Source organism: Sander vitreus, chromosome 10 (assembly GCF_031162955.1).
Source record: "Sander vitreus isolate 19-12246 chromosome 10, sanVit1, whole genome shotgun sequence".
NCBI classification, from domain to species: Eukaryota; Metazoa; Chordata; class Actinopteri; order Perciformes; family Percidae; genus Sander; species Sander vitreus.
This window is the reverse complement of record NC_135864.1, coordinates 16,708,075-16,734,706: the sequence shown is the minus strand read 5'-3', so window position 1 is coordinate 16,734,706 and position 26,632 is coordinate 16,708,075. Positions and strand designations below refer to the sequence as shown.

The window sequence follows — 26,632 nt, the reverse complement described above, 5'->3', positions numbered from 1 at the left end:
AATGTCCTGTGCATTATGAGGGAAGTCTTTGTTTCTGTTAGACCAGAGCCTGAATGGTTCCTTTTGATTCTGGTTGTGCAGTGAGCACTTGAAAGTGAGAGCCCTCCCCAGCTTGGTCTTTTGAACACACCGTCTGCTCTTTTGGCTTCTGCCCTTGACTGTTCAATGTTAATGCTTCTATTCAAGCCTTTTTCTTCACACCTCTTTAGCCATCAGTATGGGCTGCAATAAGAGAAGGACGAGAACACTGAAGCTGTTGTACACTGTTTTAAATTAAGACGTCAAAGATTTTATTAAAAATTAAAGATTTTATGTTTTTTAATGACTTGGTTCACTCATGTTTCCTTGCAATCTCATGCCTGTCCCTTTGTGAGTGACAGAAGGTAAATGTGTAACTGAATTTTCCAACTTTTTGATGACTGCATGTTATGGAGGAACAGCGTGAATGTTTTTATGGGATGGTAGTAGCTGTTGTCAGCAGATTGTTGATACAGCATGTTAACCACTGTGTTACAAAGTACAGTTTCTAAAGACAAGTGAGGTGGTAAGTTTTTCACACACACACACACACACACACACACACACACACACACACACACACACACCCTAATCTCTTGTGACCCTTTGTTCTCCTTTTTCTCAGTCATTTCTTCACACCAGTGTCCTTTAATGTGAATAATTGCAAAGCCTAATTCCAGTGACTGCTGCCTTCTGACTCCTGTCTATTTTCTTTTCTACAGAAAAAGATGATGATTACATTGTGCTGTTCCATCATTGGAATCGTTGTGTTCTCCTATATCTACAGCTTCTTCTCATGAAAGGTTTTACACAGGTAAAACACCTGCATCAGCCTTTAACACTATGAATTCAGTTCTTTCACGTTGTGTTGAAATAATGTCATATTTTTTGTCTTTGTGTCGTTTAAAGGGAAGAGATAAACAAAGTTTCCTGAGGTGCTCCCCAGTTTTACCCTGACCAATATTTGAATGTTTTCAAATGTAATAAAGTAGCCTATATTCAAAAAAGAAAAAGGAAAAAAAAGAAATGAACCCATAACATCCCTGTGCACTTAACCTTTTATTAATCATTTGAATTTAAATTATTTTCTCGCTGTATACAGTGTATGAAAATGTGTTATAAATGTGTATATTTTTCTCAGTCTGCCTGTTCATAACCAGATGGCTCAACATGTAACTTAAAATCATTTTGGACCACTCTGGTCGACTGTAGTCTACCGCCACCTGGTGGTGCATAGAGGAGTCATATTTATTTATTATCAGGAAATGATTTCAAAGATTTAATTTAATTTATTTAAACTTCGTAAAAATGCATGAAGATGATTAAGCTTGTTTTTGGCTCTAAAATACCATTCGTGATCATAAACATAATTGTGCTCTGTTAAAACATATCCAATTAAGTAGTATTTTCTGACTTGTCATAATTTGAATAAATTGTGTGTGATTTTGTTGTGTGTGATCTGTCTGTATGCGTCTGATGAAATGCTTGACGGTCTTTTCTGCCTCGCTCGCTGAATGTGTCAACCCAGTAAAGCCTGTTATGTAATAAAAGATTTCTGTGCGTTGTACCAAGTGCTGGTGTGTGCTTGGCTTCTTGTGATAGAGGTTTGTACATGACTCAGCCTGCATGCATGGGGGCTGGCTTCCTAAAACCCAACACCTTCACATTCAGAGCATATTTTAATTTGTGTGTGATAATCTACAGAAAATGTATGGTGATGCACTACATAACATCCATGTATGGACGGCTTCCCTGACCTCATTTCATCCCCCATCTCCCTGTTCTTTCTAACCAGAGGCAGGCTCGGCCCATCAGCACCCCGTGGGGGCGGGGTCTACACAATGGTGCGCTTGTTTTACTGCTTCGTGGTTGGAGGATAATCAGGCTTGGGAAGTAGTGAGAGATTAAAATTTGATCTCTTGGAGGGAAATGTAGCATTACATCGGCACAAAAGCACTCAAGATAGGCTACAGGTAAGAAGAAAAAATATCAGAAAAGCTATATTACAGTACAATAACCGAGACCAGTCTGCATAATTGAAATGCACGTTTGCAAAACAAAAGGTGATTTTGCTTGTTAAAGTGAAATGGTAGACATACAGTATATTTGAAAAATATTAATCTATTTCTATTATGCATTTATGCAAAAAAAAAAAAAAAATCAAGTTCTATAGTATAATAATTATAATTAGTCAATAGTGGACCTACGATCTGAGAGAATTAGTCAGTGGTGGAAAGTAATTCACTCAAGTACTGTACACTTTTGAGGTACTTGTACCTTACTTGAGTGATTCCATTTCATGCTACTATATGTCAACATTAGAATGCTGCTTTGCATCATTAATAACTATCCAATAACACATGCATAATTAGTAATTTTGATACGTCAGTACATGTTGTTGCAAATACTTATGAACAGAACGCAGGACCTTGTAGTGGAGTATGTCAAGTGAATATGGGAATATTTATTCCATTACTGGAGTTAGATTTAATGCTGAAGAAACCCACCCACAACCGTCAAACATAGGAAGACAAACCGAGTGCGCTTGTATAATAATGCTGCATTCACGTGCTCCTCGGATGGTCCCCTTTCCCGATTTTGGAAGTCGTTCTTCCGACTTCGGTGTGTTCATAAGTTTAAGTTGTAATGTGTGAAAAACATGGACGCTAAAAATAAGATGTGTTGTATTTCAGTTCTCAGAATGTTTAAACAACAACGTCAATAGCTGTTTCCAGTATGGGCAAGACGTGTAGCAAAAATGTCGCCGACTTTACATGTTGTTCCGATTTCACGTAATTTACGTACATTTTCCAGTCGGAAACACATTTTTCCAATTATTCCGACATCACGTGAATGTAGCATATAAATAGCACATGTTGTGTCCAATGAGATTGTGTCTAATGTATTGGAGCAGTGATGTAAATAAGGGGGTGGGTCATGAGCTTTTTTTGGAGGGGGGTGGTTGTGTGTATGTGTGTGTGTATTCTGACCAGCTGAAAATGGCGGCTCGAAGCGTCGAATCGTTCTAACTTTATCGCACAATAATAAACATAACCATATACACTGCTGTTATAACATAACATGGGGAGAAACTTTACTGAGAGACATCAGACGCGCTAGCTGGGAAACATTACTTTCACCACTTCGTCTAAAAGGAGTTAAAACGCAGAGGTAATGATAAAGAAGCTCAGCTAGCTAGCGTCAACGTTAGCCGACGACTGTTAAGAAAGGGATTGTCAACTGAGTTAGTTTACGTTAGCCGATAAGACCAGTGAAATAACGTCAGTAAATTGACACATTGGTTCAGGATATTCCTGATAAAAGGTAGTTTCTCATGTCGGCACTCATACAGTGATGCAAGTTCAACGTAAATGTTTTGTGTTGCTAACCTTAACGTTAGCTCACTGGCTAAAGTTAGCAGGGATACATAGCTAGGCTCTGCTCAGAGAGAGAGAGAGAGAGAGAGGTGTGTGTTCCTGTCAGAGTGTAAAAAAAACAACGAAACACTTTAGCTCCGATTGACTATTTAATCGGTGTAATTTAATGCTACTACCGATACTTTGTGTTTCTTCTAGAGATTATGGAGGACCCTCATACACGATACAGCAAACGCCTGGTGAGTAACTGTTATCTTCCCGAAACACTTGTTTTAATGTTTACAACGTTTTGTGTTTTTTTTTATTCGAGTTGTGTGTGTGTGATGTTTTAATACACACGAAGCAGTCTAGTGAATGAAAATCATTGTATTGGAATGGCCCACTTTCTTTTGGCCCATTGTGTCATGGTTCTTTCTGTTGTTGTGTGCTGCCCTAATAACGGCAATGAACCCGTCTAACGACTGTGGGTTCAAGAGAGGGTCAAGTTCACTGTCTAGTGTCCAGCCATGTTCCTGGAAAGCTACTGCATGCCTGCATGTTTTAGGCATGTCTCTACTCCAACACACCTGATTCTAATTCAGCCGCTTGACAATGATCAGATCGTTTGAATCAGAGATGCCTACAACGTGCAGTGACCTCGCTCCACCTCCTTACGATCGTAGCCCCTGGTTGTAAAGTGGTTTCAACTTCCCAGTGTCTACTCAGATAAATATTATTTACTAGTGGTAGGGGAGACCAACAGATAACATTCCTAAATATGTATGTAATAAGGCTTATTCTGCCATTGCTTTTAGTCTTGGAAAGCATGTCTAGGCCAATTTGTTGAACACACCAGCTTAATAAAAGCACCTAATAAATTGTTTCTTAATTGTAATTAAATGATTCCTTTCGTCATTTTTATTACTTCATATGAAAACAATAGCATGGGTTGCTTTCATTATATCACATTGTTTTTAGTTTAAATGAATAGCTACTGTGCAGTGCTCAGTTATGAGAGTGAGGAGTAGCAGAGTTTAGATAATACCACATTTGTGGTATGGGGGTGGGGAATTCTGAGAGCGGGGGTGTTGTGCTTTATCCATCTGTCTAGCCAAGCAGTACTGCATAGGGTGAATGGCAGAAGGGGTGTGTGTGTGTGTGTGTGTGTGTGTGTGTGTGTGTGTGTGTGTGTGAAGTGCGTGGAAGATTAACCCCTGCTATTGTAATGCTGTATTGTTTGGTTTTCACATGAACTGATTTGATATCTGACTAATCTGCTTGGATTGATGCATTGGGATTGGTGAAAGAATGACTTTTATCACTAATTTAAGTTCCTTTTAACCATTGAGATATTAGGGAAAGCTCCCTTGGGTGTCACCTTATATCTTTTACAAAAATACATTAAGCAATGTTGCAGAGAGTTCTTGGACTTTTGCATCTTTGTTAGTTAGAAAATTGATGTGATACTAGTGGTTGCTTTCATGGCCTAAGTATCTTTTATTATGTAACATTTTTCACATGTGATGTCTGTTAAGCTGCTATGACCCAGCTTTGTCATGGCACTAAAATAACTTTAGTGTAGTATGACATACCATATTTCTCACTGCCAGTCCTCTTTTCTGTTGCCAACTACAAATCATATTTTTCATGTCTGACTTAGAAGTTAACAAAAGCCTTCTTTTGTCCTCAGCGTACAGGGACGCGGCGCCGCTACCAGGACGATGGAATTTCAGATGATGAAATCGAAGGGAAACGGATGTTCGACCTGGACATGAAGTTGCAGTGCGTCAGGTTTAACTCTGACTTGATCAAACACATGGAGGGTAAAGGTGAGAAGTTTCAACTAACCCATATAATTTCAATGAACATATCTGATGCCATGTAAATGTAATTAAGGCTAATTGTTTGTTTTACATACTGTGTTGCTTATTACTGCAACTTTTGAACACAGGATTGAAGTGTCTCTGCCAGTTCATATTGGTTACTTTAAGTTTTTTTTTTTGGTTAACTGTTTGACTTTGTCACTGTGTGTACCTCCTTTTCTAGATTTCACATTTGAGTACATCCAGAGGGAAGGGCTCAGGGACCCCATTGTCTTTGATACAACTGATGGCCTTGGCATACAGTCAGTTCTTTCTTTCACTGTTTTTTTCTAAACATACTAATCTTTAGTTTTGTCTATAGAGAAATATTCTAGCTTAGTTTCAAATCAATTCAAAGCAAATGCCAATACACCTGTTTGACCTGTTTCTGCCTGGAGATAAAAATAAATAAAAAACAACAACAAGGAATTGCCTCTCTTGCAGAATGCCAGACTCAGATTTCAGTGTGAGTGATGTCAAGTTTTTTGTTGGTAAGTTACTGTTTTATGGCTTTACTTTTTGTACACAAAATGCTAGACTTATAGGACGATATTACCTTATCCCAGATAGTATCGGTATAAGAAACTATCGATAAGTAACAAGAAACTGCTGGAGGGAAATGCTAAACTTGGTCTTTCAACTGTAAAATGTCCCGCTCAGTCTGTATGTTAGCATTTGTATCTATCACAACAAAAAAGAAGGGATCTGTATCAACATTGATTGTTTGTTCAAGTTAAAAACATAAACCCCCTAATATCAATATCGGCCTCCAAAATCCAGTATCGGTCAGGCTATAGTTGCTGGGCATTTTAATAAAAAATATGTATTCAATATATTTTAGGACAATTTGGATTTAATTACCGCAGTCTCAGTTGTTGAACCCATTTCAATTATTTTACAGGTAGTCGACGCATTGTAGACGTGATGGACGTGAACACCCAGAAGGGTATCGAGATGTCGATGGCTCAGTGGCGACGCTACTATGAGACGCCGCCGTCAGAAAGAGAAAAACTCTACAACGTCATCAGCCTGGAGTTCAGCCACACCAGGCTAGAGAATCTGGTCAAACGACCGGCTTCGGTGAGAATGCACACATTTTTACACCTCAGGTTTTTACAACAACCCAGATGTGCACATTCATAAAGTAATTTTAGATCTCTTACTGAAGCCACAAAAAGGTGAATTACCAGAAAACCACACTTTAGGCATTTAAAGGGGAACTACTTCTATTTTCTAAATTCATACAAGTTATTCCTATTTGGCGACCGCTGTGCTCAAATTTCAAATTATTTCAGCTTTGATCTCTGACCTTTCGAGGCAGAAGCAATAATGACATATACCTTTGCCTTTGAAATGCCTGCACTATGCTTTGCGCCCTAGCTCGCAGTTTTACTTCTGATCATGTGTAGGTGGCTTAAGACAGTCCGAAAATATTAGTAAACATGAACAACACTCTCCCAAATCTCCTGTGATGTCATTAAGAATAAAGTGTGGAACTGCTTCAGAGACGATGAATTTGGAAAGATGCTGTAGATGACACTGAGTAGTAATCTCATAATTTGTCTGCTGCTTTGGAGGCTATAAAGCTTTGGCTTGGTCCCAGGGTGGTATTGGTAGACATTTTGTCTGCGTAATACAGAGGTGTCAGACTGTCAATTATTAGAAAGAGTCTTGGATTTGGTGCAGACAATTTGAATGTATGTTTTATACCATTTATTCTGCTAATTATCCAGGTGGACCTCATTGACTGGGTGGACAACATGTGGCCCCGCCATCTCAAGGAGAGACAGAGAGACTCCACCAATGCTATTATAGACATGCATTATCCCAAAGTACAGAAGTGAGTGTACCAGATACCTCAAAAATGTATAACATTTGCTGTTACATAGTTAAGATACAATACTGATCACATATCCTACATCAGTAATACTCTAATTCAAATTTCAACCGTTTATCTTGTTTTGATCTAAAATCCACATTGTGTTTTCTGTCCTTCCTCCACATCTCTCAGGTACTGTCTCATGAGTGTGCAGGGCTGCTTCACAGATTTCCACATTGACTTTGGAGGCACTTCAGTCTGGTACCACATCCTGCGAGGAGGAAAGGTCAGTGGCACACGAGTATCGTAGATTTTAAGGTTCGGCTGCCTATAGTGAGCCAGTGGAAACGTTTTAGCTGTAATGAGAGACAGCCATTTTTTCTCTCATGCTGTCAGAGCAATACATGTAATTGTGGACTAACACTACATTTTGCTTTTCAACTGTTTTGTTAAAATCCAGTAAATGCACATTAGTGCCATGGACATGTCTGTATGTATTCGTTGACCTCAGACAATCAACATGACCATTTACCCGTGACCCCTGCAGGTGTTCTGGCTAATTCCACCCACACCACAGAACTTGGAGATGTATGAGAACTGGGTTTTATCAGGAAAACAGGGAGACATCTTCTTAGGGGATAAGTGTCATGACTGTCAGAGGATAGAGCTCAAACAAGGCAACACCTTCATAATCCCATCAGGTATGTTAAAGTATTACGGCAGTGACACATACAGACCTATAAAAACACACACACACACACACACACACACACACACACACACTTCACCACTACATACCTCCAGCATCCTGTGTCTTGAATGTTGTAGGGTGGATCCATGCCGTGTACACCCCAGAAGACACGTTGGTGTTTGGGGGCAATTTCCTCCACAGCTTTAACATCCCTATGCAGCTCAACATCTATAGCATTGAGGATCGCACACGGGTGAGCAGCACCTCACATTCACTACAACTGTGTTCTTGACACACATCGATGAATACAGGAACGCAAACTTATCACCTTTCGGTGAAAATCGCCGTTCTGAATCCAAAGTAGTTTGTTTGTGTGATTTGTGTAGACCCAATGAGATTTTGAAATTTGAAATTTTGTGGGGGGGGAGGAGGCTCCTGGCTTGCAATGTATCTGAGAATGAAGACTGGTGTTTTAAATGCCTGCATGCCTTTAGGTAAGAATCTCTTACAGTAGCGTTATAATAACCTTAAGATTGAGCTGTTTTGATTTAGGGAATGCTAGCCATCACAATTTGGATGTAACGTTAGGTGTTATTGTTATTTCCATGGTTGGGGTCCATACATTAGCTGGTGAACTTGTCATTCCAAATTCTAAATAGTACTTGTATAACTGACATTACAGCTCTGGGACTACTTGTTTAACGTTACTAACGTTTGCCAACCATTGCAAAATAAGTTGAGCTCCTTAGCCAAAGTGGGCACTAACTTAATGTTATCGTTAGCCCCTGATGGTTCCACCTTCTTTTTGCTAAGATAAAAGAAGAGAGGCTAATCCTGTCATAATCATGACATAATCAAACAATTGTTCTTTTGGATTTGTTTTGGAACATGAGACTAGTTCATGAGACAACGGTGTAGAGATTTAGCTAAAATGGACCTACGTTACTAATGATGTAGTTAAACAAAACGCTTGTTACAGTAGTGTAATTATGTCACTTGTTTCCATATCTGACATTTCCATTGTCCGATATCTTTAAGAAGGTTAATTCACTAGGACATGCTTAATGCATTCTTTGTGGTAAAGCTATCAACTGCAGTAATAAGGGCTCATGTGACTGTTTTTTGAAGTGCCCTGAACTGATGTCCCCCTTACATTACTTTTGTATACAGTAAGATTACATTAATTAGGGTTAGTTTTTCCTTATATCCTCCCTATATCCACATTTTAAAGATATTTAAAAATATATATATATATATATAATTATTTATTATATTTTTTTTGTCAACAATACTAAAAGTTCCAGAGTTGTGCTACAACACACTTTTCAAACACTGTCACTGCGCAGCTATAGATGATCCGCTGGGCTAGGGGACGCAGGCAGCTGTATCTGGACTCTAGCCACTGCAGCCACATCATATCTCCTCCAACTCCTACGAAGCAGAAGTGCAAACCACAACAAATCTGTGACAAATGCTTCAGAGCTGCTTAAGAGCAGTTTGAAGCAGCAAGAAATATATGTGTATAGATATGATATATATAGTATATATATATATATATATATATATATATATATATATATATATATATATATATATATATATATATATATATATAAACCATTTAACATAAAGCACATAGTATACATTTTACTTTCTCTCAGTGGTATTTGAAGATGCAAAAAATAATTAAGCAATATTTTTCCTAATCTGTTTCTGTCCTTCTCCTCTAGGTGCCAGCAAAGTTCCGCTATCCGTTCTACTATGAGATGTGCTGGTATGTCCTGGAGCGATACCTTTACTGTCAGACCAACGTCTCCCACCTCACTCCAGAATTCCAAAAATACTCCCTAGGCATAGGTGAGGACACAATAAAGAGATGCGGTCCTCATTGTATTCTCTTTTTCACTTAGACGTATAAATGAATCCATCACTGACATGAACTTCAGCCATCAGTCTGCTCTTGTTTCAGGACTGACCCAGGCTGACCTTGAAGCCAATGACCACACCAAGAATGGAACCTCCAATGGAGTTGACAGTGACACGGAAAACAAGGAGATTAAAGTCAAGGAAGTAGAAGAAGTCAAAGAAGAAGAAGAAGAGGCAGCTCAAGTTAGCACACCTCAGCACATGCTGACTCCCTTTGAGCTGGAGGGACTGTGGAACCTCTTAGGGAAGCTCGAGGAGCTGCCGGAGCAGAAAAAGTGTGTCCCTGCAGGCATCATGAACCCTACAGCCCTGCTCGAAGACATGAGGGTGGGTGTCGCCTAAGTTCCTTGTGCATTTCATCTCATAATATACTAAACACTGGCTGCTCCTGCTTTTATGTTGCTGTGCCTTGGTAGAAACCATATATATATATATATATATATATATATATATATATATATATATATATATATATATATATATATATATATATATATATATATATATAATATTTTGTCTTACTGCTCCACTTGTCCAGACTCTTCTGAAGCAGCATGCCAATGATAACCCCAAGCTGTCCTACACTGGAGAGCCCATTGTCAAGTGGCCTAAAAGAGTAAGTAGAGATTTATTTACATACTGTATAATTGATATTAAAATACACCTTCAGTGTAAGTAAGATAAAATGTCCTTTTCATCAAACAAGTATACAATTCTAACCTTTTACTCTTTAACCTTTTCTTTGCCGTCCTGCTGATGTCCTTTTAAACAGCCGTCATGGTACCAGCCCCCCACTCCCCTTCCCCTACCCGTCTTTAACCGTCCTCGCTTGGGCCCCACCCTACACAAGCCTCTGGGTCAGAGGCCCACCAAACGCTCCTCCATCTCTGCCCTAAGGCGCAGACGGGTGAGGTGCAAGCGTTGTGCTGGCTGCTGCAGGAAGGAGTGCGGCACCTGCCAGTACTGCCACGACATGAGGAAGTTCGGTGGGCCTGGACGCATGAAAAAGGGCTGTATCATGAGACAGTGTCTAACGGTGAGTCGCCGCTAACTCAAAATTGGGTTAAATTACTGATGTAAATGTAATGTTTATGTTCTTTTATGACTCCAGAACTCTTCATTCTAAAATGGAGATTGTCAGAGAATAATCAAGATAACCAGTGAAACAAATTTCTTGTTTTGCTTCGCCCTCTGCTTGGACAAAACGCAGAATTTCAAAACTATGGCATAGAAATCTGCAATACTTACCAATGGCTTCTAGATGTATAATATTGGTTTTCAGAATTGTAATTCCCAGTAATATGTATCGGCATCAGAAGTGTAAAGTTTATTTCTTTCTCCAGCCTGCCTTGCCGAACACAGCGCGATGTGCTATATGTGGAGAAGGGGAATCGGATGAATCAAATCCGAGCACTCTCTCACTCATGGAGTGCTCTGTCTGTTCACAGATTGTCCATCGTCAATGCATTAAGGTAATCGGTTTCAGACACAGTCAAGGCTATAAACTGAATACATTACTCAATTATTGCATGGTTTGTTTTGCTGCCTACGAAGCTGCATGGTTAGGTCAGATGTGGTAGTTGCTGTTTATAACTTTTAACTGTTTGCTGTTTCAGGAACCTGGTGAGGGGAAGGTCAATAAAGATTTGCCCAGCTGCTGGGAATGTCCCAAATGTTACCAAGGCAAAGACTCAGCGTCAGAGGTACGAAACACATTCTCTCTCTCTCTCACTCACTCACTCACTCACTCACTCACTCACTCACTCACTCACTCACTCACACACACAACCTCTATTTTCCTTTCTCAGCAAAGTTTCCTATTTCAATGATTTCCACCAGTTGCCATGTGGTTGATATTCACACTTAAAAATGACACCTTTTCTTCCCCACCAACCATCGCTTCTCGTCCTTACCACACCAGTCTTCCAGCGATGAGGAAAGTGAAGAGTCGGAGGGCTCAACCTCGTTGCCACCGTCCAAACTTGCCTACCGGGAAGGCATTGGTGTGGGTGACGGAATGAGACAGGGGAGACGTAGCAGGTCCTCAGCACGACCCTCAGCACCACCACCTTCTCAGAAACTGCTACTGCAGCATCAACAAAACCGCAAAAGAGCAAATGCACTGGAGCTCAAACTTAAGAAGAGGGTAAAGTTTTTTAGTTTTTAAGATTTAGATGTTTTTTTCCAATATTTATTGATCAAAAGCAAGTAGTGACAAAATACATTTGTCCTGCACCATGGGGAAAATGTGTTGATTTAAAGCATTTAGACAGTTTAGAATATCTGCATTTCCAAATACGTATTTAGAGGTCTTTAATTAGCGATACTCCAATTAAGTGTCAAGTTTTAGAAGCTTTAAAGATTTTAATGCATAAAAAATTCAGCCGGCCCAAGAGTAGAAAATGTATGTATACAATAATATACAACAATAAATGTATACAGAGAGCCCTATTTTATCTGAATGACATTCATTTTGATCTATTTTAGTCACTGAAGATCTTAAAAAAATCTCAAAAGATCTTTAAAAAATGAAGTCATCCTGAAACTGGTTTGGCAGACAACCTCAGACTTAAAATAGTAGATACAAACTTGTCCATGTGTGTTTTTTCTCTGTTTGACATCTGTCTCATTCCCCAACCTCTTTTTTGTTTATTGCAGATAAAACTAGAGCGCAGCAAAATCTTAACGGTAAGCAGTGCACTTGTTTCTTAGTTTTATCCAACCAACTTGCTTCGTCAAAGATGCATTTCAACCATAATTATGTTTTTTTATGAAACATACAGTTGGCACTGTGTAATTGAACATCATTGTAGCTGCGATGTGGCAATCAGATGTAAAACTTTTTTCATGATTTTTGAAAAACTTTTCAGGTGCTATGTTTAAGGCTATTGGTAAACATACACAATACTGCTCAGAACATGTTGTAGCACTGAATTTAGTGTTTGAAGCATGCAGTATCTTGTTCTCATTTGCCATCCTTTTTTTATTTTCTTTCCCTCACAACAGAAACAGTCGTCTGTAGAGCGTTCTCCCAGGCTGCTGGGCTCCAGGGTGCTGTCCCGGCTGCGCTCTGCTACCAGCAGACTATCTCAGGGCAGAGGCCGGGGCTCCACCTGGACGAGTGGCTCCGCTTACCACAGCTCTCCAGGAGGGACTGGGTCTTTCCAGCAGCAGCAGTCTTCCCTCGGTCTGGTACTTGAGCCCAAGGGAGAGCCCCGCAGAGGGAGAGGGAGAGGGGTGAGGCTGCGGGGAGGAGGAGCAGGAAGAGGAATCCGAGGTGGTAGAAGCCATGAAGAGTTGGAGGAGGAGAGTGACGACAGTAGCAGCACCAACAGCAGCAGCAGCAGCAGCAGCAGCGATGACGACCGGGAAGAGGAGAGGGGGCAGAACAGTGGGAGGGGATTGGATAAAGAGAACCAGCCGCAGTCGAGGCGAGGAGGACGGGCAGCCAAAGAGAGAGAAGAGGAAGCGTGCGAGGTGGCCAACCAAAATGGTGCGGAGGAGGATGACGAGGAGGAGATGGAGCAGGACAGTGAAACGGGGGGTAAAGATGGCTCACATCTTAAAGTGACACTCCAAAGGCCAACCAGAGCCAAGCGGGACCCATCAGCCATTGTTCCCAAATTAGAAGCAATCGCCCCTCAAACTGCCACTTCCACAATACACAACCAGACCAGAGCCCTCGTCAGACCCCCCATTAGAAATCGCGGCCCTCCTGATCAGCACTCCAATAGACACACACCTCCACACACTCGTAGTGGACACACTCACACCTCCCACCCAGAGAGGCTGGAGGACTCTAAAAAAACAAGGCTTAGCAGGCCAGCTAAACTGAGCAACGGCGCCTCTTCTTCTCCTTCAACCTCAGAGCTTCCCCATCTCCGCATCCCTCTGTCCGCCCTGCAGGAAGGAGGGAGCGAGGCAGACAGGGAGAATAGTGGGAGCGGGCCGGGCTGTGAGAGGGAGGTGTGGGTATCTGTCTTCTGTTACTTAAGTCGAGCAGATCTCTGCGTCTGCATGGCTGTCTGCAAGAACTGGTACAAATGGTAAGACCTCTTAGCGGATATGTTTTTATTTGGGATGGGTTTTAATAGCTGGTTCCATTTTGTGTCCGGTTCCTGGTTGGCAAAAAACATATATTCCTTAAGCTTTGATGCTAACAAGTCTTTTATCAAACTTTTTATCTCCTCACTCTCAGGTTGTAGGTACGGGTTGTGAACTTTATGTAGGCTGTCATTAAAAACTGTAGTTTTTCTGCCGTCACAGTGATTGGACATCATAGTTTTTTGCCATTGCTTTTTTTTTTTTTGCAGATGTTGATGAGAGATTCATGATAAGTGGATTTTAATTTTATGAAATGCTATCAAACCCCATCCCTAAATTTTGGCTGGACCTGACCTGTAGGTCGAGGTCCAGCGTTATGAATTTTAAAACTATCACTGAGTCTCTGAGCAATGAAGTTATGTTCTGAAAGTAGCGCAAGGAAACAATGCCAAAGCCTTAAGTTTCCCTTTCTGTTTCCGGCGGAGATATTAACATTGATGCACAGAAGACAGCAGAGGAGATTAAACAAAGTTGTCAGGTGGTAGTAAATGTATAGTGTAGGTTTCAGTTTGTTCATGAGTAAATGCTGCAGTCCCTTAAGACCAACATTTGAGGCAACACTTAATGAATCCAGAAGGACAAATATTTGAAAATAGCATGATTACATTGTTGAATTCATCACATTAAAGCAGTCCTCAATTATTTGTCTCAAACGTATCTTTACCATGTCATTTGATTTGCTACTTTAGTACACAACAAACAAATATTACTGGGACCACTACAGATGAACACTTCATATCAATATTCACATTAAAGACACCAACGCTGACTATCCCTGTAACAATTTGGCTACAATCAATCACATTGACCATACACGATCCTGCCATATAATAGGTTTCCACCTAGTCTTGTTTTTAATCTTTACTATTGCGAACTCAATAGTGAGATCACTCTGCACTCTGCAAATGGATAACTATGAATGGATGTGTTCTTCATCAGTGTGTGCTTGTTCATAGGTGTTTAGACAAGCGGCTTTGGTCCCGGATTGACCTAAGCATCAAACGCACCGTTACTCCTCAGGCGCTAACAGGCATCATAAAGAGACAGCCGGTCACGCTCGATCTCTCTTGGACCAACATCTCTAAAAAACAGCTCAACTGGCTTGTTGGCCGCCTGCCTGGTATGCGCGCGCGCACACACACACACACACACACACACACACACACACACACACACACACACACACACACACCACACTTTTTGTATTGAATTACAATTTTGTCAGTGTTATACATAAAAATAAATGACACTATGAAACAAAAAAATCTCATGAATAAAAAGATTAATTAATGTTCATATAATTATTTTGTAAAAATGCCAGGGTTTGCAAATTAATTCTGAATTAGTCATGTTTCCATCAATCACCTGTATGCTCTACCTATATTAAATACACTGTATTTAAATCTCTTGCTTTTGCAGGGCTGAAGGATCTGATGGTGGCAGGTTGCTCCTGGTCATCTATTTCTGCCCTCTGCTCCTCTGGTTGCCCTCTCCTCCGTTCTCTGGACCTGCGGTACGCAGATGGGGTCAAAGACTCTCAGATCAGGGATCTAGTCACCCCTCCAGGTGAGGAAAGAGTAACTCTTGCATCTTATGTTTCCCTACTTATTTATTTTATTTATTGTCATAGTTCCTTGTGTACTTGCATACGTAAAGAAAAATTAAAAACGTTACACCCCTTGCCTTTCTTCTCATTTTACTTTAGTTTTGCCCTTATCCTCATCAAACGCCTTTACAAAAACACAGCTTTTTTTCTTCTCTTCTTCTGAAACAACACCTCTGTTCCAGGTTGTGACAATCGCAGTCAGTTACGGACCATGCAGTGTTTGCGACTAGCAGGCCTGGACATTAGCGACTCCACTCTGCGCCTGGTGATTCGCCACATGCCCCATTTAACAAAACTGGACCTCTCCCACTGCAACAGCCTCACCGACCACTCCATCAACCTGCTGACTGCAGTGGGCTCGTCCACCCGAAACACGCTAACTGAACTCAACCTGGGAGGTGAGACTTTAATGGGGATAGCCGATATGCAAGACAAAACTAATTTTTGGGAAGAATGAACATACACACACACACACACACACACACACACACACACACACACACACGCACGCACGCAGTGCAGTAGGTTTCATTTCACTAGTATGTGTCTGTGCACTTGTTTCTTTCCCAGGTTGCAGTAAACTGACAGACGCGTGTCTCAAGTATCTCCGCCGCCTCTCTTGCATCTCACTGCTCGACCTGCGAGGCTGTAAAGGTGTCTCCCGCAAGGCCTGTGAGGCCTTCATCTCTGAGCTGTCAGTCAACACGCTCTACTGCCTGTCAGATGAAAAGCTGATCCAGAGGATATCCTAAGGGCCTGCCTCCTCTGACTGCAGAGGCGATTTGAGGTGTAAAGGCAAACAAGTGGATCCTGATGTGAATCTGTGTGACACAAAGGACACAGACAGGAGGGGATGTTCACATACACCTGTACCACGTTAGAGGAGGGGTGGGGTCTAAACTGGTGAAAGGGGTTGTCACAGCTGGAACAATGTTTCTTTTCAACATTATATAAATTTTTTTTCCCCCGCATACCTCAAAAGGAGACTCTGCTTTCTTTTTTTTCAGTTGTTCTTTTGGGAAGTAATGTGGTGTGGGAAAAGCAAAAGAACTTTTTTTTGCCAGGAGTGGGAGAATATGGGCAATTAATTATCGGTATTAGACTGCAAATCCTTTGGATAACTAAGTGCTCAACTCTTCTTTCGACACAGACGCGTATCTTGATCCAATCACAAACTCTTTCCTTGAGAAAGACTTAAGTTTTGTCTTTGGGGTATAACTGCATTGTTATGTTCGGCTGATCTCCATAAAGTCTAATTTATCATGTGATTTATCATTTTAACTCATTTGTTATCAGCTACATGCGGGTGCTCTAAATAGATGTTTATTTTTTTGGTCAGATTCAAGAGAGCAAATGTTTAGAAGTTTGACGTCTGCTTTATGCACAACTATGCGTTGAGATTTTGTTTTTGTTTTTTTAGGGCGACTAAAGGGGACAGGTCTTTACATCATGACTTATAAAGTGAGTGGAATGGCCTGTGTTAACCAGTTGAATGTTCAGCTTAATAGCATGCAACAGTATACATGGACATTGAATGGATGTGGTTGTATAACAGGGTAGAAAGACGTGAAAGTGTGAGAAGGCAATCGACACGGCAACAACACCTCACCCCACAAAGGGCACGTTGCATTTAGTGTTTGGGGTAACCTAAGGGATAGGTGTCAGATAAATGGTGCATTTTCAAACAACCGTTAGACTTCAGGTGCTATTATTTTCAAACTCCTCTTGCTTTGTTTTTGTACAGACTAGAGACAACATTTAGAGTAAAAATGTTAATATTCTAGATGAAACTGCTCCCCACCCCTCTTTGATACACTTTTATTTTCATTGATGAAACATGTATCTACTTTTATCTGAATTTCATGGCCTTGTCCAATTCATTGTAGAGATGTACGATCTTGTTTGAGGGCTGGGGTCGTGTAACGTTAGTGGTTCTGTATCAAAGGTCTCCTTCCAGACTGCCCTCCTGGCCATATCCCTTAAAAATGAATATAAGTATATAAAAACATACTTTTGTGTAAATGTGGTTTCCTCTTTTCGATTATCAAAACAGGAGTCGTGTAGCATTGTAATTATTTTCAGAAGCCTTTTTCATTTTATGTTATTTGTGTTATTTTTCAAGAAAAATAAAAAAATGATAAACAATGGGTAATTGTAATGTCACTGGGAGTGGAAACGATACATCAAGTAAATGTCAATTGGACTACAAGTATAGCCCCATTTCCTGTTCATACTGCTGTGGTTTATTTGAACTGTAGGATCAGATCTCAGCTCCTCCCCGGCTCCACCCAGCTTCGCTCACCATAACCTGGAAACAAAGCGACGTCAAAAATAAATAAACAACGCTGCTGCAGCTGTTAATAGACACTTCATCGTAGCAAAGCTGCGTTTTGCACAGAAGCACAGCAGACTGACAAATGTGGTCTGGTTTAATCATCGTTCAGGGCTGAGTGCTACCGACAGCAGCTGTCACCTACATCATATATCGGATGCCCTCAACTCAAGTGACCTGGATGTGAAACTGGAATAAAGGCCGTATCTCAGAGCTTTATTTTGATACCGTAACGCTGCAATATAAACGGGGTGGTTGCAGTAACAGCGGGGTAGCTAGCTAACTTTATCAGCCGGCGATTTCACCCAGATTTTCTTTTCTTCGGATCATATCCATAGTGAAAGAAAATGAACGGACTTGGGAAGTGCATTTCTGGCCGGCTACATTAGTTGCATTGCTTTGTGAAAAATGGAAAACAGGTGCCAAGAGGAGCAGGAAACAATGTTGTTATTAGCCAGTTAGCTGACGTTAGCTCAGCTAGCTGTAGTTAACTACATCAAATTAGTGGGCTGAGTTGGCGCGGCTAACTCAGCCCACTAATTTAAATAGGCACGCACAATATTCTACTTGGTTTGCTGCCTAACGTTAGCTACTTGGATAGATTTGCTTAGTGACATGTTTTTCCAGTGAAACACGTTTACCATTTTTCTGCCGTTAACTAAGCTAGCTAACGCTAGCTAACCAGTTGTGCCGTTCAGCGCTGAACTCGTTGTTACAGTCTGCTGTTGTGTCACTGCAATCTGTTGGCTGCAGAAGTCATATTGCAAACAAAGCTTTACTACTGTTAACTGTCAAGCGGACGACAACCATGGCTCAAGAAGCGTTTCCTCTGCATTTTCTTGTATGGAACAATCAGTACTTGGAGCTTGACCGAGAGCTGCAGAAGAAAGAGGTAAAGCAGGAGGTTTATTTTGCAGCTGGCTGGTGGATGTATGTTCCAGATGGGTCTGTTATGTCGCACTGCATTGCGCTGATGCTGCTTGTGTGTTTGGTTCTGCAGCAGGATGTAGAGCGCCTGGATCCGAGAGGGCGCACCCCGCTGGAGCTGGCTGTATGTCTGGGCCACCTGGAGTCAACCCGGGTGCTGCTCCGGCACGCAGCAGACCCGACACACAACAACGCACAGGGCTGGGCCAGTGAGTGCTCTGTTGTGGCTCCCAGTGATATGTGCTGAGGTAATAAAGACGCACATACTGGTATTAAATGTGGATGTATGTTTCAGTCTTGCAGGAGGCAGTGAGCACCGGTGATCCTGAGCTGGTTCAGCTGGTGCTTCAGTACAGAGACTACAAACGTGCCACTGAGAGATTGGCGGGCATCCCAGAGCTGCTCAGCAAACTAAGACAGGTAAAACTGCTCCACAGTCGGCCATTTGATAAAAAACAAAAATGTAAGCCTCCAGGTCTTAAACTCTACTCTACCTGTTGCACAGAGCAACACATCAACCACGCCCTAAAGCATTGTGAAATAATTATGCAAAGGTTTTGTTTAGTTTAGTCTGCTGTCAGTGCGTCTTTATTTTTTTTTAATGATCACTGTATGTTCCCAACATGTTTGCAAGTCTCAACCTTGTCTGAATCAGGATGCACAAACGTAAGATGACATGGAGCTCTTCCTTTTGTTTATGTACAAACATACCTTGGTCTCATCCAGGCGCGGGACTTCTATGTGGAGATGAAATGGGAGTTCACCAGTTGGGGTGAGTGCGTTTCATTGATGTGTTTTTACAGAGATCAGTTTCAGCACCACAGTAGTTGGACAGCTCCCCTGACAGCGCCTGTCGCTTAGTCAATTTCAAACTGTAACCCACTACAAATTACTGATACCCTTCCTAAAGTTTTATCTGTAATGTATTTAACAGGACTACTCAGTAATGTGGTTTCTTGTGTTTTGATTACTTTGCCTTATCTAATCTGCAGAAGATGTTCAAGTAATCAGTTAATTACATTTTGCATCTAAACATTTTTGTACTATTGTCATCAAGTGTGTGTGTGTGTGTGTGTATATATATATATATATATATATATATATATATATATATATATATATATATATACATGTTAATGCCTTTTAATGTGTATTTTTTACAATAACTAATGAATTAGAGCAATACATTTAGAGACTGTAATGTTAACAATTTCAATTATTACAAATCCTAGTCAGTTGTTTAATAAAGCAGTGTAGTCATAGTTGACATAAAATCAATTAAGTTACAAATAATTTCAGTACTACATTGCATCATTAAAAAAATTTCAGTTTGTGCAGTTTGCTTTTTTCTGTTTTGAATCATTATAAATGGAATACTTTGTTTTTCTTAGATGTTTATCAGAATGCAAACCGCAATTTTAAGCACTTCATGTTTTCCAAATTGTTATGGTCATTTGTCTTTTGACAGTTTCTTTATAAAGTATATGAAAATTGAATTAATCTATAATGAAAATAGACAGTCATTAGTTGCAGTGCTACTGTATGTAACAAGCTAAAGTTAGAACATTTCCAGAAAACATTGCATCTTCTCATGTAAATCAGATTTTCTTTATAATGTACTTTGCCCGTTCCCTGTTTGGTTACCTCATTCTGTTTGCCTTTTGTATCTGAACTTCTCCTCATCTTCCTCTCAGTGCCCTTGGTGTCGAAGGTGTGTCCCAGTGACGTCTACAGGGTGTGGAAAAGCGGCTCGTGCCTCCGTGTAGACACCACCCTCCTGGGCTTCGAACACATGACCTGGCTGAAAGGACGACGCAGCTATATCTTCAAGGGTGGAGGTGTGTCACATGCATACAAATAACTGAATAGCTGAGGTTAATGGATGGGTGGATGATTTGGAGCCACCCTGAAAGATGTAGAAACAACTCCGCTTGAGGCTTAAATGAGTCCTTTTGTGTGCTCCTCTGATGAAGATGAAGGCGCTGTGGTGATGGAGGTGGACCATGAGAAGCAGGTGGTGTACACAGAGCCGCTCGTGTTGTCTCCCCGTGATGCACCCTCCCTCCTGGCAGCCATGCAGCCGTCGCAGGAGAACACAGCCCAGAGACTCACGTCGCCTATCGTCTCCACGCACCTCAACACACGCAACATTGCCTTCGAACGGTAAGCGCATACTGTGAACAGATACAGACTAGAATCATTTCATCAAGCTCACACTTGATTTGTTTGTGTTGTGCAGATATCTGCCTCACCATCCCTCATAATGTGTCCACAATACATACATTACGTCCCAACCGTTAACAATACACATATACTGATTACCTCTTTATCTCATGCTTGTTTAGGAACAAGTCAGGAATCTGGGGCTGGCGTTCTGAGAAGAGTGAGGTGGTCAGCGGGTATGAAGCCAAGGTAAGCGACCGCTCAGCCAACCTAGTCTGAACTGTGACTGACACACATATGTAGTTTAGACCATTTGGAAGTTATTCAGCATTGCCTGAAAAAAATCAATGAGTAGTAACACATACTATTTGATCAATAGCAAGATTTTTCTAAAAAGAATATATTTTTAAATTACTTTTTTTTTAATAAAATTACGTTTGCTCTTTCAAAGATAGACCAGGAAAGACTCTTACCCAAACAAATGTGTTGACAAGAGCTTTACTTGAACAAAAAAAACACAAGGTTTTGTGTGTTCAGGAGTGTTTTTTTTTTTTGCGTCATTGTTTCCAGGTTTATAGTGCCACCAATGTGGAGCTGGTGACTCGGTCAAGGACAGAGCATCTATCAGACCAGGATAAGTCGAGGAGCAAAGGTGATCTCACTCACACACACACACACACACACACACACACACACACACACACACACACGCAGACACACACAATAAGTAATCGTTGTGCTCTTATAAGTATAGTTGTGGGAAAGCAATATTGTGTCAAAATGAGTGTTATTGGGCTAGAAAATAACTGCGAAGAAATCTGAGCCTCAGTTAACTTAAGAATAAGTTGTAAAAAAAGATATAAACTATCAATCGATCACTTTGTAGTACAAAGTGATGTTCCCGTCCATGTGTTATGATGTTGTTGTTGTTGCTTCAGGTGTATCCCTTGCTTTCCTCATAGAGCACAAAATAAAGTGAATATGCCGATCAGATTGATGATGATCTCCCGACATTATTCCCACTCAGGCTCGAAGACTCCTCTGCAGTCCTTCCTGGGGATTGCTGAACAACATACAGCTCACAATGGGGTAAGAGTCTCCACAGTACCTGTGCATCACATCCACACGCACACCACCCACACCACCTGCAGCTTTCTTTGATGAACACTTATAACTCTCTCTCTGTGTGTTTCTGTCAGAGTAACGTGTCCCAGTGTGCCAGTCCTCACAACCCCACAGCCATCACAGCTGAGGAGTACTTCAACCCGGAGTTCAACCTGAACAGCCGGGACATCGGACGTCCCGTCGAGCTTACCAGCAAAGTCCAGAAGTATAATGCAGCCACGGAAACGCTAATGTTCATCACCAAAAGCAGCAGCGCTTAAAGCTTTCTTTGTGGACCAGTTTGCTCAAAACTCTCTGTCCGTCTCTGTTTCCTCTCCAGGTTTAAAGCGACACTGTGGTTGAGTGAGAGTCACCCTCTGTCTCTGGCCGAGCAGGTGACACCCATCATCGACCTCATGGCCATCTCCAACGCCCACTTTGCCAAGCTACGTGACTTCATCACCTTGCGCCTGCCACCAGGCTTCCCTGTCAAGATAGGTATGAGAGGTCACACAGTGTGGGTCATTTCCTGTTTGTAGCTAGATGGATGTCTTGAGTTTATTAAACCTGGGTACAAGCCAACACGTTGATTCTCTACCACTGTAGTTCTGTATAACAGCTGTCGCTTGTTATATCGACATGTTAGAACTGAAATAGTCTGGATCGACGACGGTTCATTTATGGAATTGTTCAGAAGTTCCGCCAGATGTCCCTCACCTTCCGCTTTCTTTGTGTTTACATTAAACTCCGGTCACATCGATGAACAGCAACCAGAACCTCTGAGCAACGTTACACATCACGCGCCTCGTCATTCATGATTCTTACTTTGTGTTTTCATTCCCACTGCCCACTGGTGCTACAGGAATAATCGGCCATTTAACTCTTTCAAACACTCACTGTCTGTCCTCCAGAGATTCCCCTGTTTCACGTGTTGAATGCCAGAGTGACGTTCAGTAACCTGTGTGGCTGCGATGAGCCGGTCAGCTCTGTGACGGTTCACACAACAGAGGGCCCCGAAGAAGCTGGTAAATACACACTATTTATGAATGTAATAAAATAACTTTAAGTAATACCCAATATGTTTCAACGACATGGAATTCAAATATGAGCTTGTTCTGAAAAATGTTTTTATAGTAGAAGAGTCATTTAGCAAATTGTCATGTGCAGAATATTTTAATTATAATATAGTTTTGTCATTCCCTTTTTTGTTTAGAGAATACTTAAAAATGTAAGGCAGGTGTAGTTGTTTCCTAAACAGAGCTCAGGCTTTTCTGAAATGCTATACCTTTTACTTGCATGTACAGTAATGCTGTAACCCACCTTCACCCAGGTCAGACTCCCCCTCCCTTACACTGTGAGGTGGACCCCTCGGTGTTTGAGCCCCCCGCAGACTACACCACCCTCGGTCCAGGCCGCAGCGAGCCAATGAGGGACGAGGATGACAACCTGCTGCAGTTCGCCATCCAGCAGAGCCTGCTGGACGCTGGCACAGAGAGTGACCAGGTCAGGGTCAAAGCACTCCTAATTAGTCTCAGAGTTGCGTGTCAGACGTGGAAATTGATTCTTCCCTTATTTACATCTAAAGCCAGTTGTTGAACACCTATGTGTGGTTATTAGGTGACCATCTGGGAGGCTCTGACCAACAGCCGCCCGGTGCCCCCGTCTCCGCTGTATGAGGAAGACTCTCAGCTGGAGAGGTGAGCTGCCCATCAGACTTTATTTGTTTCCTTCACAGGCAGGTTCACACTGCTCAAACTGGGGAGAAGACTACTCTACTGAACTCTACTGGTAACAGAGTATATCAGTTGTGTTTTAGGCATTGAGCAATATAGCATCCAAGAATTAAGTAAGATGATGTCAAGCACAGAAACCAGAGACTTTTTTTACAAATTTCTGATACCCTATCTCTGTTGATAGAGCTTAATTCTTCTGTGTACATTTTTTAGAGAATATCAGAAATAAGGATGAAACTCCTAAAATCAACTACTAGATTTATCAGAGCTTGAAGCTGTCATCCAGCCAGAATGTTTTTTTTGAAACTATTCTTAAAGTAAAGATCTTTCAGAAATTTTAGATGTTACTGTAGAACCATCATGAGGTTTAACTCATGTATATTCGTAATTATTTCTTTTTCAGGGAAACCTCCTGGCTTGTGCAGTATTTTAATTAAACGTCTCTAAAAAGAGTTCAGTGATTAGCCTTTTCTTTCCACCTTCTCTTGGGAACAGTAAGTCCCAGTCATCCTGTAATGAAGCCTAGCAGTGAACATCCCAGTTATATCTTTCTTTGTTTAATAACACTTCAGTTTAAGTCTAAATATCTTAATTTCTTTCTTTTCTCAGGGCAATCCAGGAGTCTCTGTCCATCTCGCTGGCCAGCAGAGAGGGAGAAGACGTGGCCGACCCCAGCCAGCCTGCCTCTGTCTCCCCGTCAGGCCCCACCGCCAACTCCCTGCTCTCCTACAGCACAGTGACCGATCCGCGGTTGTCGGGACACTTCGGTATGGCGTCGAGCTTCGATGAGCAGCTGCGTATCGCCATGGAGATATCGTGCCGGGAACAGGAGGAGATGGACAGGTGAGGCGGGAGGAATCTGCCATGCATTAGCTTACCTGAGACAAAGTACACCCTGTCACTCTCACCCTGGACTGCTTGCCAGTCTATCACAGGGCTAGTATATAGTATATGTGAATGACAGACATTATCAGGGTGATACTATACACATCTCAGACTGTCACTAGAGTAATATTGGACTGTTTTGATAGGATTTTAAAATTAAAGTCTTAAATGTCCAATTAAAGCTTTATTTTAACACTCTTTCAGGCTGCTAATTAAAGCCATATTTTAACTCTTTTTCAGGCTGCTCTAAAAACAAAACCTCACAAACATTCACAAACTGACCTGCATGTCTTTGGACTGTGGGAGTGTGCCAGAGCATTTAGAGGAAGTCCACATTAGAGATGAGAAATTAGAATAAAAAATTTTTTTTGTAATGGAATGTATTAGAAATTCACCCTCTATTCCTCTTTTTTATATATATATATATATATATATATATATATATATATATTTCAACCGAGTGTGCCCACATAGGAAGTGTTGCAGTCTGTTCTATCTCAAACGCTGTTTTTGACACAGTAGGGTGACCAACAACGTCTGCGACACAGTGGGGTGTCAAAATGTCTTCTTTTCATCTTGGTCATATAGGAAACTGGTGAAGACCTGAAGACAAGCTTTATTCTCTCTGCTAAACAGCCTCGTCCTGCGTTAGAAAAGTACGCAGTTAAAAAAACCAAAGAGCTAATAAAACAATGGACGTCGGGGAGAAGAAAACACTGAATTATGATTTAAAAGATACAGAAATTTGTATTAAAGTTCCTAAAAATGACAGGACAAGAAATATTTTTAGAATAGACATGAATTCGTTCTTCATTTGTAATAAGTCTTCAGTTATGGTGAGGAATCTCTGTCTTTCTGGGAAAAGAGTAATATATAAATATACTTTAAAGTCACAGGTCTGTCATTGTTCTGACTGATGAGCTGTATTTCTTATTTTTGTCGCAGGAAGCAAAAGGAGGAAGAGGATGAGCTGGAGAGGATCCTGCAGCTGTCACTCACCGAGAAGTAATGTCACAACAACAATGGAGGCATGTCTTCATTGGGGAACAATCTTCTTAATTTATTGTTTTTATTTTTTTTGAATCCTGAGATGTTAAGTTATTACAGATATTTTATTTGTCTTTCTCACACGAAGGCTGCTACAACAGAGTGTAAAGGACCAGAATATGAAAGTGTGAGGGAGAAATAAGAAGAGGTGGAAACAGGTACTCTGAACCACACTACAGTGAAGGAGGAGACAAAAGGGAGACAGTGTTTGTTTTTCTTTTTTAATTGAACATTTTTCACAGTCTTGCTGTCTTTATTGAGTGATGATTGATCCTTAAACTTTAAACCTATACCATTTTCCATGATAATGATGAAAAATAAGAAAATATAATCTTAATGGACTTAACTTATAAAAATATGATTATAACATTTGAAACATTTATGTTGGCTTACTCCTATGTGTGAAAAATAAAGAATAATGATCATCCTGGAGTATGTTTTTATTTTATTTTTTTTATTCAGTGCTTCACAGATTCACATGTATGTGTAGTTTTGTATTTTACAGTTTGAGTTTGAGTTCATATAAAAAAAAAAAGGACAGTCATTCAGGGCTGTACAATAATTTCCTCATGCAATTTTGACATGTTCATTTTTACACTTTTAAACCATAATCATTGAGCAAAATCAGAAAGCATGATACCCTTCCAAACATCCATATCACATGTAATTGATCAATTGGTTTGAGCCGTTTATAATGAATACGAAAATAATCGTTAGCCCTATTTGGAATCCTATTATCTATTCAAATCTGGATGATAAAGTTGTCTATCAAAGAGCTCTTTAACGGTTATCTCTCGACACAATTTAGACACATGCTATCTATCTGACTTCATGATTAAACAGTCGCTCATAGTGATTTGTAAATATTTCATCAAGAAGATAATATGCCTTAATAATATTCTGTGTTTATGTTATACTGTTGCAATGTGAAAACTGTGTATATTCAATTGGTAATGGTGGCTATTGGTAAATATGGGCAGCAAATGCATTTTTTTCTTATTTGGTAATCCTGGCTCTTCCCCTAGTTTTCACCATGAGGTTGATAGATAGAGATATATA

At 40.8% G+C, this 26,632-nt stretch overlaps 2 protein-coding genes across 4 annotated transcripts; both read left to right on the top strand.

Annotated features, from left to right (window-relative positions):
• The first annotated feature begins 2,977 nt into the window (after positions 1-2,977).
• kdm2ab (lysine (K)-specific demethylase 2Ab) lies at positions 2,978-17,529 on the top strand. 2 transcript variants are annotated; one of them, XM_078260543.1, is made up of 23 exons: positions 2,978-3,189; positions 3,596-3,634; positions 5,065-5,203; positions 5,421-5,499; positions 5,681-5,727; positions 6,138-6,316; positions 6,970-7,076; positions 7,248-7,341; positions 7,603-7,756; positions 7,884-7,999; positions 9,477-9,603; positions 9,716-9,999; positions 10,211-10,288; positions 10,445-10,708; positions 11,016-11,144; positions 11,289-11,375; positions 11,594-11,818; positions 12,331-12,360; positions 12,679-13,718; positions 14,733-14,896; positions 15,196-15,342; positions 15,565-15,780; positions 15,953-17,529. In XM_078260543.1, the coding sequence occupies exons 2-23, from the start codon at positions 3,599-3,601 to the stop codon at positions 16,132-16,134; spliced, it is 3,924 nt and encodes a 1,307-aa protein (XP_078116669.1). In that variant the 5' UTR covers positions 2,978-3,189; positions 3,596-3,598; the 3' UTR covers positions 16,135-17,529. The 2 variants fall into 2 exon arrangements, with proteins under 2 accessions (XP_078116669.1, XP_078116670.1); XM_078260544.1 differs by lacking the exon at positions 12,331-12,360 and having other exon boundaries at positions 3,594-3,634.
• A 175-nt stretch (positions 17,530-17,704) lies between these two features.
• ankrd13d (ankyrin repeat domain 13 family, member D) lies at positions 17,705-25,998 on the top strand. Of its 2 annotated transcripts, XM_078260541.1 has the most exons (17): positions 17,705-18,606; positions 18,715-18,850; positions 18,937-19,061; positions 19,368-19,413; positions 20,336-20,479; positions 20,615-20,804; positions 20,987-21,053; positions 21,375-21,456; positions 21,832-21,893; positions 22,004-22,134; positions 22,249-22,406; positions 22,820-22,933; positions 23,239-23,411; positions 23,526-23,605; positions 24,251-24,484; positions 25,472-25,554; positions 25,662-25,998. In XM_078260541.1, the coding sequence occupies exons 1-16, from the start codon at positions 18,523-18,525 to the stop codon at positions 25,533-25,535; spliced, it is 1,890 nt and encodes a 629-aa protein (XP_078116667.1). In that variant the 5' UTR covers positions 17,705-18,522; the 3' UTR covers positions 25,536-25,554; positions 25,662-25,998. The 2 variants fall into 2 exon arrangements, with proteins under 2 accessions (XP_078116667.1, XP_078116666.1); XM_078260540.1 differs by having other exon boundaries at positions 17,706-18,606; positions 25,472-25,998.
• Positions 25,999-26,632: the final 634 nt, after the last annotated feature.